Source organism: Dermacentor silvarum, chromosome 2 (genome assembly GCF_013339745.2).
Source record: "Dermacentor silvarum isolate Dsil-2018 chromosome 2, BIME_Dsil_1.4, whole genome shotgun sequence".
Classification (NCBI taxonomy): domain Eukaryota; kingdom Metazoa; phylum Arthropoda; class Arachnida; order Ixodida; family Ixodidae; genus Dermacentor; species Dermacentor silvarum.
In genome coordinates this window covers 16,098,023-16,111,993 of record NC_051155.1, presented here as the reverse complement: position 1 = coordinate 16,111,993, position 13,971 = coordinate 16,098,023, and the positions used below count along the sequence as shown (strand labels likewise).

General features: G+C 50.6%; 1 protein-coding gene across 1 annotated transcript in view; it reads right to left on the bottom strand.

Annotated features, from left to right (window-relative positions):
- LOC119441337 (uncharacterized) overlaps positions 1 to 13,635 on the bottom strand; it is a 63,728-nt gene extending 50,093 nt beyond the window's left edge. The window contains exons 1-2 of the mRNA XM_049662664.1: positions 13,564 to 13,635; positions 9,528 to 9,695 (exon numbers count right to left, since the gene is read on the bottom strand). Of these exons, the coding sequence (XP_049518621.1) occupies positions 9,528 to 9,695; positions 13,564 to 13,635 (240 nt within the window). The remainder of the gene's footprint in view (positions 1 to 9,527; positions 9,696 to 13,563) is intronic.
- Positions 13,636 to 13,971: the final 336 nt, after the last annotated feature.

Sequence of the window (13,971 nt, the reverse complement as noted above, 5' to 3'; positions counted from 1 at the left end):
GATCTTGGCCTCCCACGTCTCGGGGAGGAGGTTCACGTCTTCGGTCGTTGTAGGCTTGGTAATGGGGTCTTCGGGGCGCCACGGGCACTCGAGTAGTAAATGAGCCAGAGTGTCTGGCACGACGCAGATCGGGCAGTTGTAGTTGTGTATTGTCGGGTGGATGCGATGCATGAGGATCCCATGGGTGTACGTGTTGCTCTGCAGTCTTCGGAATGCGGTGCTTTCCTATTTGGTCAGTTTTGGGTGAGGTGGCGGGTACACCCTGCATCCCATTCGGTAGTGTTGGAGGATGGCGTTATACGTGGGGGGTATTGTCTCCGCTTCCGCTGCTTCACCGGGCGGTCTTGGATCTCGCGGGGCGGCGAGAAGACTAACATTTATTGAGGTAAAAGGGAAGGGGTTTAGGAGCTAGATGGGTGGGGCCCCAAGTCCAGAGCTCCACTGGCTTCTGCCGCCAGCCGGACGTGGCCCAGAAGCGCTAGTTTCACTTCCGGGTCTGAGCGAACGAGGAGTGCCTCCCATTGCTCCGGAGAGCTTTCTAGTCTATACCTATATATCCTGTAAAGAATTTAGTTTATCTGGCCTTTTACTACATCCCCATGAGACGTGGTAGAGGGTTGGTGGCGAATCGCGACACCACGGACAATCGTGCCCGTACAAAGTTGGAAAAATTTTCTGCTATCGCAATAAATTTGGATAGACCCCCGTTTGAATTCTACAGAGGTCCATTGCGTCTTCCACTTCAAGAGGTTTGTGGGGGACGCCATACTTTTGCCGTGCGTCTCGCTGATAAGCAAGAATCTCGCGCGGATCCAACCGAGCAGGATCACTGTCTTCCTCCCCGCGAAGGCCATCCAGTGTCGTGTGGGGTGGTTGTAATTGAGAGGGCGGCTGGTGCTCCGCTCGGTTCGTGAGCTCTCGAGCTAGAGTGTCCGACCTCTCGTTACCCTCTAGGCCAGCATGTCCCGGGCACCAGACCAGCCTATAAGTGTTCTTTAGCTCCCTTCCTAATAGGTTGCGTATTTTTAATGGAAGGCGGCCGTTCGTAAAGAGTCGGCACGCCTCCTGCGAATGTGAGATGAAAGGCCCGGTTAACGTGATCGCGGGCCGCGGCGTGTGCCGCTTCGTTTCCCTCGAGCCCCTCGTGCCCTGGTACCCACGTGACGCAGGTGTAAGGGGACGGAGTGCTTCTTTTCTTCAGAATTTTGACTGCTTCCACCAATATTCGGCCTCTCGTGTAATTGCGTACTGCGGATTGGGAGTCCGTGAAGACTGCGACCGCGTTCGTGCTCGTGGTGGTGGCGAGGGTGATTGCCGCTTCTTCCACGGTCTCCGATTTCCGCACCCTGACGGTGGCGGATGCCAGTTCTTTGCCTCTCGAGTCAACCACACTCAGGGCGTAAGCGGTTTTTCCCGGGTATTTGGACGCATCTACGCAGCGAGCATCTGGATCGTGCTTGTGGCGTCTTCGGATGGCGTCGACTCGAGCGAGCCGGCGTCCCCGGGATGCATGTTGCGCGGTAGTTTGTTGATGCTCAGGGATTCTCTTATGCATGGCGGTATCTTGACCTTGCGGTCCGCGTCGAAGATGTAGCGTTCTCAGTAGCCGAGGCGCGCAAGGACCGATCTGCCCGTCGGCGTGAGCTTCAGCCTCTCGAGTTGGTTGGTCTTCTGGGCTTCCAGCAGCTCTTGCCAGGTGTTATGAGCACCCATTTTGAGAAGTCGGGTGGTAGATGCAACGGGTGGTAGACCCATGGCGAGCTTCGTAGCTTTGCGGATGATGACATTGAGCTTGTCGAATTCGCAATTCTGGAGAGCCAGGTACGGGGTTGCGTACGTTATTCTGCTAGTCAGTAGAGCTTGAACGACTCTCAGGGTGTCTTGCTCCTTGAGGCCACTGCGTCGATTGGCTACCCTCCTTACGAGGTATGTGAGTTGGGAGATTGTGCGTTGGAGCCATGGGAGCGTGGCGACTCCTGATCCGTCTCGGTGCAGGTGCAAGCCGAGTACTCGAAGCGAGGCGACCTTCGGTATTTGGATCCCGTTGAGCGTGACACATGGGTCTGGAGATTCGCAGGTGGGAGGTATTCATTTCCCTCGTGCGTGCCTTGAGTACGAGTAGCTCCGATTTCTCAGGTGCGCAGTGGAGGCCGCAGCTATCAAGGTAGTGCTCAATGACATCAACCGCTTCTTGAAGGCAACGTTCTTGCTCTCCGGTGCTCGTGCCTCGCGTCCAGAGCGTGATGTTGTACGTGTAGAAGGCGTGACACGGGCCTGGGATGTTTTCGAGAAGCCGGGGGAGCTTAAGGAGTGCCACGTTGAATAGGAGGGGCGACACGACCGAGCCTTGCGGCGTTCCCCTGTTCGGCAGCTTGAATTTTTTACTGCGTAAGTTGGATATCCCCACCATGGTCGTCCGGCCGGTGAGGAAGTTACGGACATAGCCGCAGGTCTTAGAACCGCAGGCGGTCTCCTCGAGGTTTTGTAGTATTGCTTTGTGGCTTACATTGTCAAATGCACCCTTCACGTCGATGGCAAGGACGCACGACTTGCTATTCTTGCTGAGGTGGTCAATGAGGTCATCCTTTGGAGAAGAAAGACGTCTTGCGTAGAAACAAGCTGGCGGAAGCCGAACATGGTGTCTGGATAGTGCCCATTGTCTTTCAAGTGCGATGTGAGCCGGTCGTGGACCATATGCTCAAACAGCTTACCAGCGCACGAAGTGAGAGAGATTGGTCTCAGGTTCCTGAGAGCTGTGGGCTTGTTGGGCTTTGGTATCATGAGCACTTCCGAGTGCTTCCACGCGGCCGGCAGCTCTTCTTTGTGCCAGCACTCGTTGTAATACCGGAGGAGAGCCGTCAAGGCCTGTTGGGGCAGCTGTCGTAGGTGCTTGTTCACTATCCTGTCCCTGCCTGGGCTCGTGTTTCTCGTGAGTTTTGAGATGGCTGCTCGGAGCTCTGCTGGTTTGAAGGGCCGGTCCAAGTCAGCGTTGAGTCTGCATTCATATTCTTTGAGTGGTGGAGTTGTCGCTGGTTGGGAAGGACCGCGGAGCTTGTTGCATAGTTCGCGGAGTAGGTAGTCGTAGTTGTGTGCTAATCGACCGATGTGTTACCGTTGCTACGTCTTGGTGGGGCCTTCGTCTAGGAGAGCGCGCAGCAGGTGCCAGGTTTTCTTGGTACTGAGCGTATCCTAAAGCTTATCGCAAAAGGCACGCCAGTTGTGTCTCGCTAGCTGTTCAGCATATTCTTGCGACTGTTCTGTCAATAGGGCGTTCCTGAGTTGCATGTTGAGTTTCTGCCTCTTCCATCTCTTGAGTAGGGCCCTTGTGGCCTCCTAGAGGTGTAGTAGGTGGGTGTCTATGAAGGGGTGGTCGTCATCAAGTTGGATGATTTTTGTGAACCGTTCGGCGGTATCCAGGATATGTTTGAGCCAGGCGTCGATGTCCGATATGGTTGTTTGATCGTCGAGCTCGGTTCTGAAGGCATTCCATTCCGTTAGTCTTACCGTGCCAGTCGTGGCCGGCCGACGTGGGTGCTCGATGTCGAGTTGAACGATGTGGTGGTCACTACCAAGAGTGTCTGGGAGACAGGTCCAGATCGCGTTCTTCACGTCCCGCGTAAAGGTAAGGTCGGGGTTGGTGTCTCTTGAGACGCTGTTTCCCACTCTCGTAGGCTGAAGCAAATCGTTCCACAACGTGAGGCCGTGTTGCTGAGCGGCGTCGTGGACTCTCGCGCCTTTCTTCGTAGTGGTGGCATAACCCTAGGCGGTGTGCGGGGCGTTAACGTTCCCTACGACTACAAGCCGGTGGCCTCTTGTGCGTTTTCGTTGTTCGCGAATGAAGTGATCGTAGTCGGCGAGATGGTCTCGCGGTGGGCTGTTACGTTAGCCACGTAGAGGCTTTGGTGCGACTTGCGGTCGGGTTTGATTTCCACGCTAGTGTTCTCAATCGTGGTGTCTTCTATCCTGTGTTCTTGGGCCGTAATTGTCTGCTTGAGATGTATGGCGGTTCTTGTGGTTATGGTGAGGCTGTTGTATCCTGGAAGCCCAACTTTTTTGGTGTTGGTCTCTTGGAAGGCGATGATGTCTGGTTGATTTGTCTTGATATTCTTGTAGATTTGCTAAGCGGTGTCTGTAGGATTCACAGTTCCAGTGCCAGATGTGGAAAGTCTATTGCGAAATCGGCGTTTTGCAGTCAGGGTTTGCCATCCCCAGGAGTCCCAGGTGTGTTAACGTGCTCCCGTTCAAGAGAGTTCGAGCGGGAAGGCGTCTTGCTGTGTGGCCGTCGTTTCTTCCTTCCGTGCCCTTCCTCAAGTTCCGCGTGGCTCATGTAGTTGTTCCTGACATGGACTATGAAGTTAGTGAGCTGGGATTTCATCTCATTTATTTGGACTGTATGTGTGTCCATGGTGTGGCTGAGTGTCGTGAACTTGTTGCCGATTTGGGTATGGATTGGCTGCAATTTCGCTTGTACGATTGCTTCGAGCTTGAACTCAACTATCGCCGTGAGCTTCGATTCAATTAGAACCTCGAGTTTCGTTTCGATGGCGTGGACAATCTTCTCCTCCACGACAGCTTCAACTTCTTGTTTCATGAGGTTCTTGGCTTGTTGTTTAGCTAGTAGCTGTTCTTGACATAATTGAGTGAGCTTCTCATTGTTGTCATTCTGCTTCTGTATAATTTCTTCTCGTTCTTGGCATAGTTGTGTGAGCGTGTCGATGACGGCGCCTCGGCTTTGGATCTGGTCACGAAGGCTTTGCAGCGCCTTCTGCTGATTTCGAACGATGTTCTCCAGAGCCCTGAGCGCCGCGGTGTCTGCAGTCGAGAAATCCGAAGTGCTCGTGTTGTGAGAGTAACCCCGCGCTGCAGCAGCATAGTTGACTCGTTGAACGGAGCGCGTTCAGGATCTCGTGCAAAACTTGGACCTCGATGGTACGATAGACCTAGACCTAGACCTAGACTTGCTTCGGCCGGCATGGCGTCGCGGTGCACTGCCCGAACTTGTGGACGGTTTCTCTAGCTTGGGAAATTCGTCATCGCTGCTTAAATTCCAATGACTGTCTAGGACTTTTGCCTTGTTAAGTTGTTGTCTCACTTGGTAAGTTGGTGGGTTGGGTCTTAACTTCTTCTTGCACTCCTTTCCGGCAGTCTCGTGTGCTTCTTCGCATATTTTGCACTTGGGTAGGCATTCGTGATCCTCGAGTACTGCGTCTTGTACGCACTTGCAGCAGAAGTGTTTTCTGGGACTGAGGCAGATGTCTTGTCTGTGTCCGATGGCACCACACGTCCGGCAGTACTGCATGGACTTTCGATAGGGCTTACAGCGATAGTCCCCACTTTGGTAGGTGATGTAGTACGGGACGTGTGACCCGTCGAAAGTGATGACGGCCGTAGATGATCGACCGAGCATGCATGCGCCGAGAACTGTGTATCTGGGATCGACTCTGAGGCCAGCTACGATTTCGGCACTACTGGTACCTGCCAAGAGACTGTAGATGACGCCTCTGCTTACGTCGTCGGGATGTCTCACGTGGGGGTTCACCTTGAAGAAGGTGCCGCCTAACTGGATGGTCGTTATGCTTTTGAGATTGGTTGCACGTTCAGCGTCGGCGGTACTCGCAATGATGACGTTTTCGTCTGAACTCAAACGTTATCGGGGAAGTCCTGTTGCGTGAGACCGCTGGATCTTCCGGTGGCGTGGGTGACTGCGGTTAGGTTCCATTTCGATAAGTCGAGTCCGACTTGTGGCCTGTAGACAATCTTCAAGTCGTCGGTTGGGAAAGGCGACATGTTCTGGTTGCGTTGTTTTGACGGTTGCGGTGTGGGCTTAGGGTCTTGTTTCGGCACTTCGTTGTGCGCTTTTATGGGTTCCGATGCTTGTTTTCTCTTGCGTCCGACTTGCAGCCATTCAATGTGTTGGTTTTAGATTGTTTTCCCGCTGTTAGCATCGTAGGGCCGTGCCAACGTCGTTGCGGAATTCGCGTCCGGTCCATCGGTTTGAATTCTTGACGGTTTCTCTTGTAGCTGGGTAGCCATCTGTTTTCCTCGAAAGTGTAGGCGGCAAAGATCAGGTGGTGTTTTCCTCGACGCTTTCTTCGTCGATGTAGGCACGCGACGCTCACAATCGGATGCCGTGCGCATGCCACGCGGGCACGAGCCGAGCGCGTGCACGCGCTCGGCAGGCTACCGTGGCGTTAGGGTTAGCATGGAGGGTTGCAGCCTCGAGATGTCAACAGTTCGATTGCGGTAGATGTCCACTCATTGCTTAATGGCAGGTGTCAGTCCGTTCCTTGTGACTTGCTGAATCGGCGAGCACAAAAACCAAGAACTTTTCAAGCCTTGGACCATGGAAATTAGCGTGAAAGCAGGAGCCCATGTGGAGCGCTTCCGCACTCCGTGGCCCCCTGGCGGCTTTTTCGCGCTGGAAAGGAAAAAAAAATATACAGAAGCGCAACGCGTGCTTCCACGTCACACCAATTGGCCAAAGGGGGGACGGAGGAGGCTGGGGCGACAGGAGGCGGCGAGGAGGTAACGGCGGGGAGGGCGGGGCGGCGGAAACATCTAAGAATGGCACTACTTTTGGAAGATTGAGGGGCTCCAACATCATCACCTCGTAGAAGCGCGCTCTCGAACTCTCGCCTCTGCCAACAGTGTGTACTTCCCTTCGAGTTGTCGTAGCAGCATTCCGTACGGCTGTCGAGCTTCTCACTACGATACAACTCGAGGGACGACTTCTGCGGCTTTCCGCCACGCAGCTGTCTCCATCTGTCGCACCTGGAGCCGTACTCCCTCGCCCACTGGGTCCCTCGGCTTCTGCGCCACCGCCCCCAGCCCAAAACGCCGACGCAGTGCGGCCGTCCTTCTTTCGTCGACATTTCGGCGAAAATGGTGTGCATCAGCATGTGTCGGGCGACATTCTTTCCCGGAATCCTCAGGAGCCGATTTTCCTACGTCGCCTTCGCCATCCGCCTCTCTAGCGGTGAAGGAGGACCATCCGATCTCCTTCTGTATCGCCTCCACGGGTGTGAGCCTGTGAACCGCCAGCACCTGCCTGCCTATTGGTCTCTGGCGCCTCTCTAGGAATTCCCGCGCTCCTGAGGAGAGGCATAGTACGGCGTTAGCGCACCTAAGGCCCAGCACTGCTACAGTTTTCCACAGCACTCGCATCACCTCATATCGGCTGTATGACCACAAGGGCATCTGGCACTGAACTCCCTTATGTCTAGTTGCTTTTCCTCTCATCTCTCTGTCATATGTCGAGAGGTAGTCTGTGCTTGTTGCCAATCTGATGCCCAAATATTTTGTGCAGGTGCTCCTGAGCATTGGGTCGCTCTGTAGGCGCCATGTTGCGCCGAGCCGCGCGTCGCATGCCCCCCAAACCAACACCACGCACTTTGTGGAGCTGAAACTCGGTCGCAGTCGCCCCATCGCCCCGCCACAGATGTCTAACGATTTCTGTAGCTCATCTGGAGAGCCTGCAAGGAGTGCAGAAATTTGCGGTATGCTCGCAAAAGTGGCCATGCACAAAACACACTTCCCGTGCTCCGTCTCTTTCAGTAAGCGACCGCGCGAATTGAAGAAACACGAAAGGTTTGCACAACTCGATGACTATCTTCGCTGTTGCTGAACTCTCTGGATCACACGAACTGCAAAATAAACAGTTTTTGACGCGGCTGAAGCCTAGGCCTTTGCCGCAAAGTGCCGCGCAACTGGCCGCTTGACGCACTTTGCGTGTATTCGTGGGCTTCTTTCACGCTCACAAAAACACTTTTATGTACCACGTATTGAGCAACACAAAGCTGTATCGGGAGTTTTTCATCTTGTTCTGCAATTTTCGCATTGACACTTTTCATCCAATTATGTATAATATTTGAGAAGTTGATTATTAATGAATCCTAATTATGTAATTAGGCGGAATGTAAAAAATAATCAGAGTATCTCCAAGCGACGGCAAACAACATTACCTTGGTTCTGTTCAGCTACGCGGCATTTGCATATTTTGAAAGTTTGACTCAAGTTACGTGAAACACCCTGCACAGTTCCTCTACGCCGTGCATTCTGTTAGCAAGGGCGATGGGAGCAAGCAGGCGCTCTCAAGTGGCCGTTAAGGCAATCGTAAACCACAACTTTGTGCTAACAAGCGTTGCCACGTTCAAATGGGAACTTAGCTTCTCCCGGCTGTTCCACTCGCTCCATTTATTACCTGGTTAAGTTTCACTCGTGCTCATTGGATACGAACAAGCAATATTCTTTGGCTGTACTAACTGTCGAGGAAGTGTTTCCAACAATCCGAATACGTTTGGAGCGCAGTTCTTAGGCACCCGTTTATGCGTCGGCGTTGTGCTTCGGCGTAACCGAGCGAACTAGCAAACAGCATAAAATAGCGAACGCGGTGTGCAGCGGGCGATGAAGTTTCACTCGTGCTCATTGGATACGACCAAGCAATATTCTTTGGCGGTACTAACTGTCGAGGTAGTGTTTCCAACCATCCGAATACGTTTGGAGCGCAGCTCTTAGGCACCCGTTTATGCGTCGGCGTTGTGCTTCGGCGTAACCGAGCGAACTAGCAAACAGCATAAAATAGCGAACGCGGTGTGCAGCGGGCGATGAAAGACGGTGATAGCGAAGAGAACGCGAGGAGGAAAGGGGTGGAAGAGGGTGGAGCGGAGCCATGAGGCGGTAAGTGGAGGAAGAGGGGGGTATGGCGAAAGCGGGAGAACAAAAGCGTATTGCCGCGCAAGACGGCAACGACCGCTACGAGATGGCGCCAGAGTAGCGCGCCGTCGTCTGTTCATCCACGATACCATATATGCAAAGCTCTGCATGAGCGGAGGTCTGTCTGCGGCGGCTGCTGTGAATAGCGCCCAAACGTCACCCACCCGCTGCTTCTCGTGATCTCCCGATTAGCGAGGCAGTCGCGCCACACTTCGCTCCCTTTGAAACGTGCTGCACGAGACAGATTGTCCGCGGCAGCTGATTTATCGCGATATAAAAACACGTATGGAGCTTCGCATTAGAGAGTATCGTAATCGTCGGTGAATGATTTCCTTTTTTTTTTAATTGTAACTTTTGCAATACAGCGGCGAATTAACTATTCGAATAGTTGTCGCTAGGTACCATACGACCAGGAGTAGTGGCAGTCGTACAGAGGAACACTGCGCAGAACAAGCAACGATTCCTGAGAAATACGTACGCTTATTAGGCACATTCTTTTCTTTTTTTTGTTTTCACAAGAGATCGGTACAGCAAGCCCGAAATCTCTGGGTGAAGAGCTGTACGGAATGCTCACGTGAACCCTGCGTGGTGATGCCAATTCCGGTGAGTTTCCTTATAGTCTGTTCTCTGCTATGGAAGGCACGTGAGAAGGGCATGCTCCGACGGAACGATTTATTCTGAGATTGCGGCGCTGTACACGCGCAATATGAAAAAAAAAAGAAAACATCTAACGCTGATGTTGGCATCTATGTGGAGCGAATAGCTAATTCGTGTGGTATAGAGAAAGAACGGAGCATTTAAAACGAGGCACATACCCCTGTGTGACTGGTCGTGGCCGCCGCCTTCAACAGAGCGCGCATGACTTGGGAAGTCATCATCACGGTGGAGTCCATGCAGAAGGAAGACTCGAGGTCTCCAGGCCGGACGTGGCAGTGCAAGCTGTGGGGGCTGAGAGCCACCTGCTTGTGCAGGTACTCAGTCACCTGGCCATGAATAAGAAGGGCGAGCAAAATGACGAGGTGACCACCATTACCCACAGTGCTAAGCTAGAGATTCGTAGCTACAATAGCTAATTAAGCTACAGCGAAATTCAGTATAATCATTAACAAACGCTTCGCGCGTGCCTGTTCTTGTAGATTCGATGTGCTTTTATGCATTATGGCATAAATGGCGTCTAGTTGAATATATATAGGCAGGCAAATGTGCGAAGGAGCGTGAAACATTGATTACATGAACGGTACCGCTGCGGTCTGTATTTCTGTTAATAGTTTTGTCTTTAACGCACCAGACAAGTCTGAAATACCAACACGTTGGCGAAAGACCAGCAGGACGCACCGACAGCCATAGATAACGTTTAAAGCTCAAGTAAACATAGAGTATTTTATTCAGCGTGGTGGCGTGGAGAAGAGGTAGAACACCCGACCTCAAATCTGAAGGTCGGAAGTTCGAATCCTGCTCCAGTCCACTACATTTTCAGGCATGGAGTGGTGCCTGACACCGGCAAAAAATACATATTGCCGAGAGCTAGTGGGGCTATACTAGTTCAGGTGCAACCAAACTAGGCAGGCCCACTAAGCTTCATCAAAGTCACTCCCTCACCAGAACAGGAATTGGCCTCCCTGGTGCAGTATTCGGCCACAACCTCCCTCATGACTCCGACAATTAACCCATGGCCCTCAGTCCCCAGTGGCTGCGGAGCACCTGACCAAGGCGGCAGTCAGACCTGCGACGTGGCAGAGGGTGCTAAGAATCCCTGGGTCCGGACAGGCCACCAATGGAAACTGAACCTGGCAACGTTCAACACGCGTACCCTCTAGAGTGAGGCTAGCTTAGCAGGACTATTTGAGGAACTATCAGGCATTGCCTGGGATATTATTGGCCTTAGTGAGGTTAGAAGAACTGGTGAGGCTTACACAGTGCTGACTAACGGCCACATCCTCTGCTACAGAGGTCTTCCAGAAAAGAGAGAATCCGGGGTAGGATTTCTAGTTCATAACAACATAGCGGGCAACATTGATGAATTCTACAGCATTAGTGAGAGGGTAGCAGTCGTCGTAATAAAGCTGAATAGGAGGTACAAAATGAAGGTAGTACAAGCCTACGCCCCAACTTCCAGTCACGATGATGAAGAAATAGAACAGTACGTTTTATGAAGATGTCGAATTAGCAATGAGATGCACACTCAGTATACTGTAGTCATGGGCGACTTCAATGCAAAAGTGGGGAAAATGCAGGTTGGTGAGCAAGCAATTGGCAACTACGGCATCGATTCTAGGAATGCAAGAGGAGAGATGTTGGCAGAATTCGCGGAAAGGAATAGGCTCCAAATAATGAATACATTCTTCAGAAAGCGCATCAACAGGAAGTGGACATGGAAAAGTCCTAATGGAGAAACAAGGAATGAAATAGATTTCATACTCTGCCGATCTGAGCATAGTGCAGAATGTAGAAGTGTTAGGTAAGGTAAAGTGCAGTGACCATAGGTTAGTGAGGTCTTGGATTTCTCTCAATTTGGAGAGAGAAAGAGTGAAATTAGTCAAGAGGAAACAGGCCAACCTAGACGCAGTAAGGGTGAAAGCAGACCAATTCAGGCCGGTGCTCGCAAACAAATATGCAGCTTTAGAACAAGAAGATGAAGATAACATAGAGGTAGTGAACGGAACCGTAACTAGACTGATCTCAGAAGCAGCAATTAAAGTGGGAGGTAAGGCACCAAGGCAACCAGTAGGGAAGCTCTCCCAAGAAACAAAGGACCTAATAAAGCAACGACAAAACATGAAAGTTTCGAACTCAAGAGATCAGATAGAATTCGCTGAACTGTCAAAACTGATCAACAAGAAGAAAGTAAGGGATATTCGAAATTATAACGTGGGAAAGATTGAGGAAGCCGTAAAATATGGACGCAGCATGAAGTCAGTAAGAAGAAAGCTTGGCATAGGACAAGGCAAGATGTATGCACTAAAAGATAAGCATGGTAATATCATCAGCAATTTCGATGACATAGTAAAAGCAGCGGAAGAATTCTATACTGACCTGTACAGTTCTCAAAGCAGCCAAGCTACTTTCATTCGAAATAGTGATGAACCGGATACAGAAGCTCCTTCTATAACTAGCTATGAAGTGAGAAGGGCCTTGAAAGACATGACCAGGGGAAAGGCGGCTGGAGAAGATGGAATAACAGTAGATTTAATCAAAGATGGAGGAGATATCATGCTTGAAAAGCTTGCGGCCCTTTATACTCAATGCCTCACAACTTCAAGTGTACCAGAGAGCTGGAAGAACGCCAACATTATACTTATCCATAAGAAGGGAGACGTTAAAGAATTGAAGAATTACAGACCCATTAGCTTGCTTTAAGTATTGTATAAAATATTCACCAAGATAATTTCCAATAGAATCAGGGCAACACTTGACTTCAGCCAACGAAGAGAACAGGCTGGCTTCAGGAAGGGATATTCTACGATGGATCATCCAACCAAGAGAACAGGCTGGCTTCAGGAAGGGCTATTCTACGATGGATCATATCCATGTCATCAATCAGGTAATCGAGAAATCTGCGGAGTACAATCAACCTCTCTATATGGCTTTCATAGATTATGAAAAGGCATTTGATTCAGTAGAGATACAAGCAGTCATAGAGGCATTGCGCAATCAAGGAGTACAGGAGGCGTACGTGAAACTCTTAGCAAATATCTACAAGGATTCCACAGCTACCTTGATTCTCCACAAGAAAAGTAGAAAGTTACCTATCAAGAAAGGGGTCAGGCAAGGAGACACAATCTCTGCAATGTTATTCACTGCATGCTTAGAAGAAGTATTCAAGCTCTTAGACTGGGCAGGCTTAGGATTGAGGATCGATGGCGAATATCTCAGCAACCTTCGGTTTGCAGATGACATTGTCCTATTCATCAACAATGGAGACGAATTACAACAAATGATTGAGGACCTTAATCGAGAAAGTGCAAGAATTGGGTTGAAGATGAATATGCAGAAGACAAAGATAATGTTCAATAGCCTGGCATAGGAGCAAGACTTCAGGATCGCCAGTCAGCATCTAGAGTCTGTAAAGGAATACGTTTATCTAGGTCAATTAATCACAGGGGACCCTGATCATGAAAAAGAAATTTACACAAGAATAAAATTGGGTTGGAGTGCATACGGCAGGCATTGCCAAATCCTGACCGGGAGCTTACCACTGTCGTTGAAAAGAAAAGTGTAAAATCATTGCATTCTACCGGTGCTAACATATGGGGCAGAAACTTGGAGGTTAACAAAGAAGCTCGAGAACAAGTTAAGGACCGCACAAAGAGCAATGGAACGAAAAATCTTAGGAGTAACGTTAAGAGACAGGAAGCGAGCGGTATGGATCAGAGAACAAACGGGGATAGACGATATTCTATGTTGACATTAGGCGGAAGAAATGGAGCTGGGCAGGCCACGTAATGCGTAGGATGGATAACCGGTGGACCATTAGGGCTACAGAATGGAGGGATGATGAAGTTAGGAAATTCGCAGGCGCAAGTTGGAATAGATCGCAGGGAGAGGCCTTCGTCCTGCAGTGGACATAAATATAGGCTGATGATGATGATGATTTTATTCAGCGATGCGGCAACGTATACCCTTGCAGATTAGGACACGTCAGAATATTCAATGAGAAGACGGCATTGTGATTCTACTACGCCAAACCACCTTCTACCCACATGCTTTGAACATTATGACAATAATAGCAGCACTGCCTTTATTTTACACATCATTTTTCTTTTAAAAGGTATCGTTATGTCCCTTGTTGGAACATTTCCTTCCTATCGCGATCTTCATACGTCGCGGCTTCTTCGAAACAATGGAGATAACTTTGTCGGTGTTGGCTGGCAGCCGGTGAATGGACATGAGATACTGCCGAATAAGCCGCTCTTCAGCCGTCATGTTCGGAAAACATGTATTTACACGCAATGTCAACTGTGGTGAATAATTTAAGGAATGTGTGAACTTTCGGAAACAGCTCTCTGTCACATCAAACTAGAACGCCCGTCGCGTAGCGTTACAGCTCTTCTCTTTGTATGGCCTGCCATTTCGCCTTCCATATCTCCCACTCCCCCTTTATTATAGGGACATGTGGCGTTCTTATCTTTGACGTAAAATACAAAGGCGTGCCGCGCAGACTTGGCAGCGTGCCTTGGTTGGGCAAATCGCAAGCTCGGTATACTGTTGTTGCCCGGTGGCCGGTGGCTTGCAAAGCGGCGCTCAAGAAAGGTTCACAGA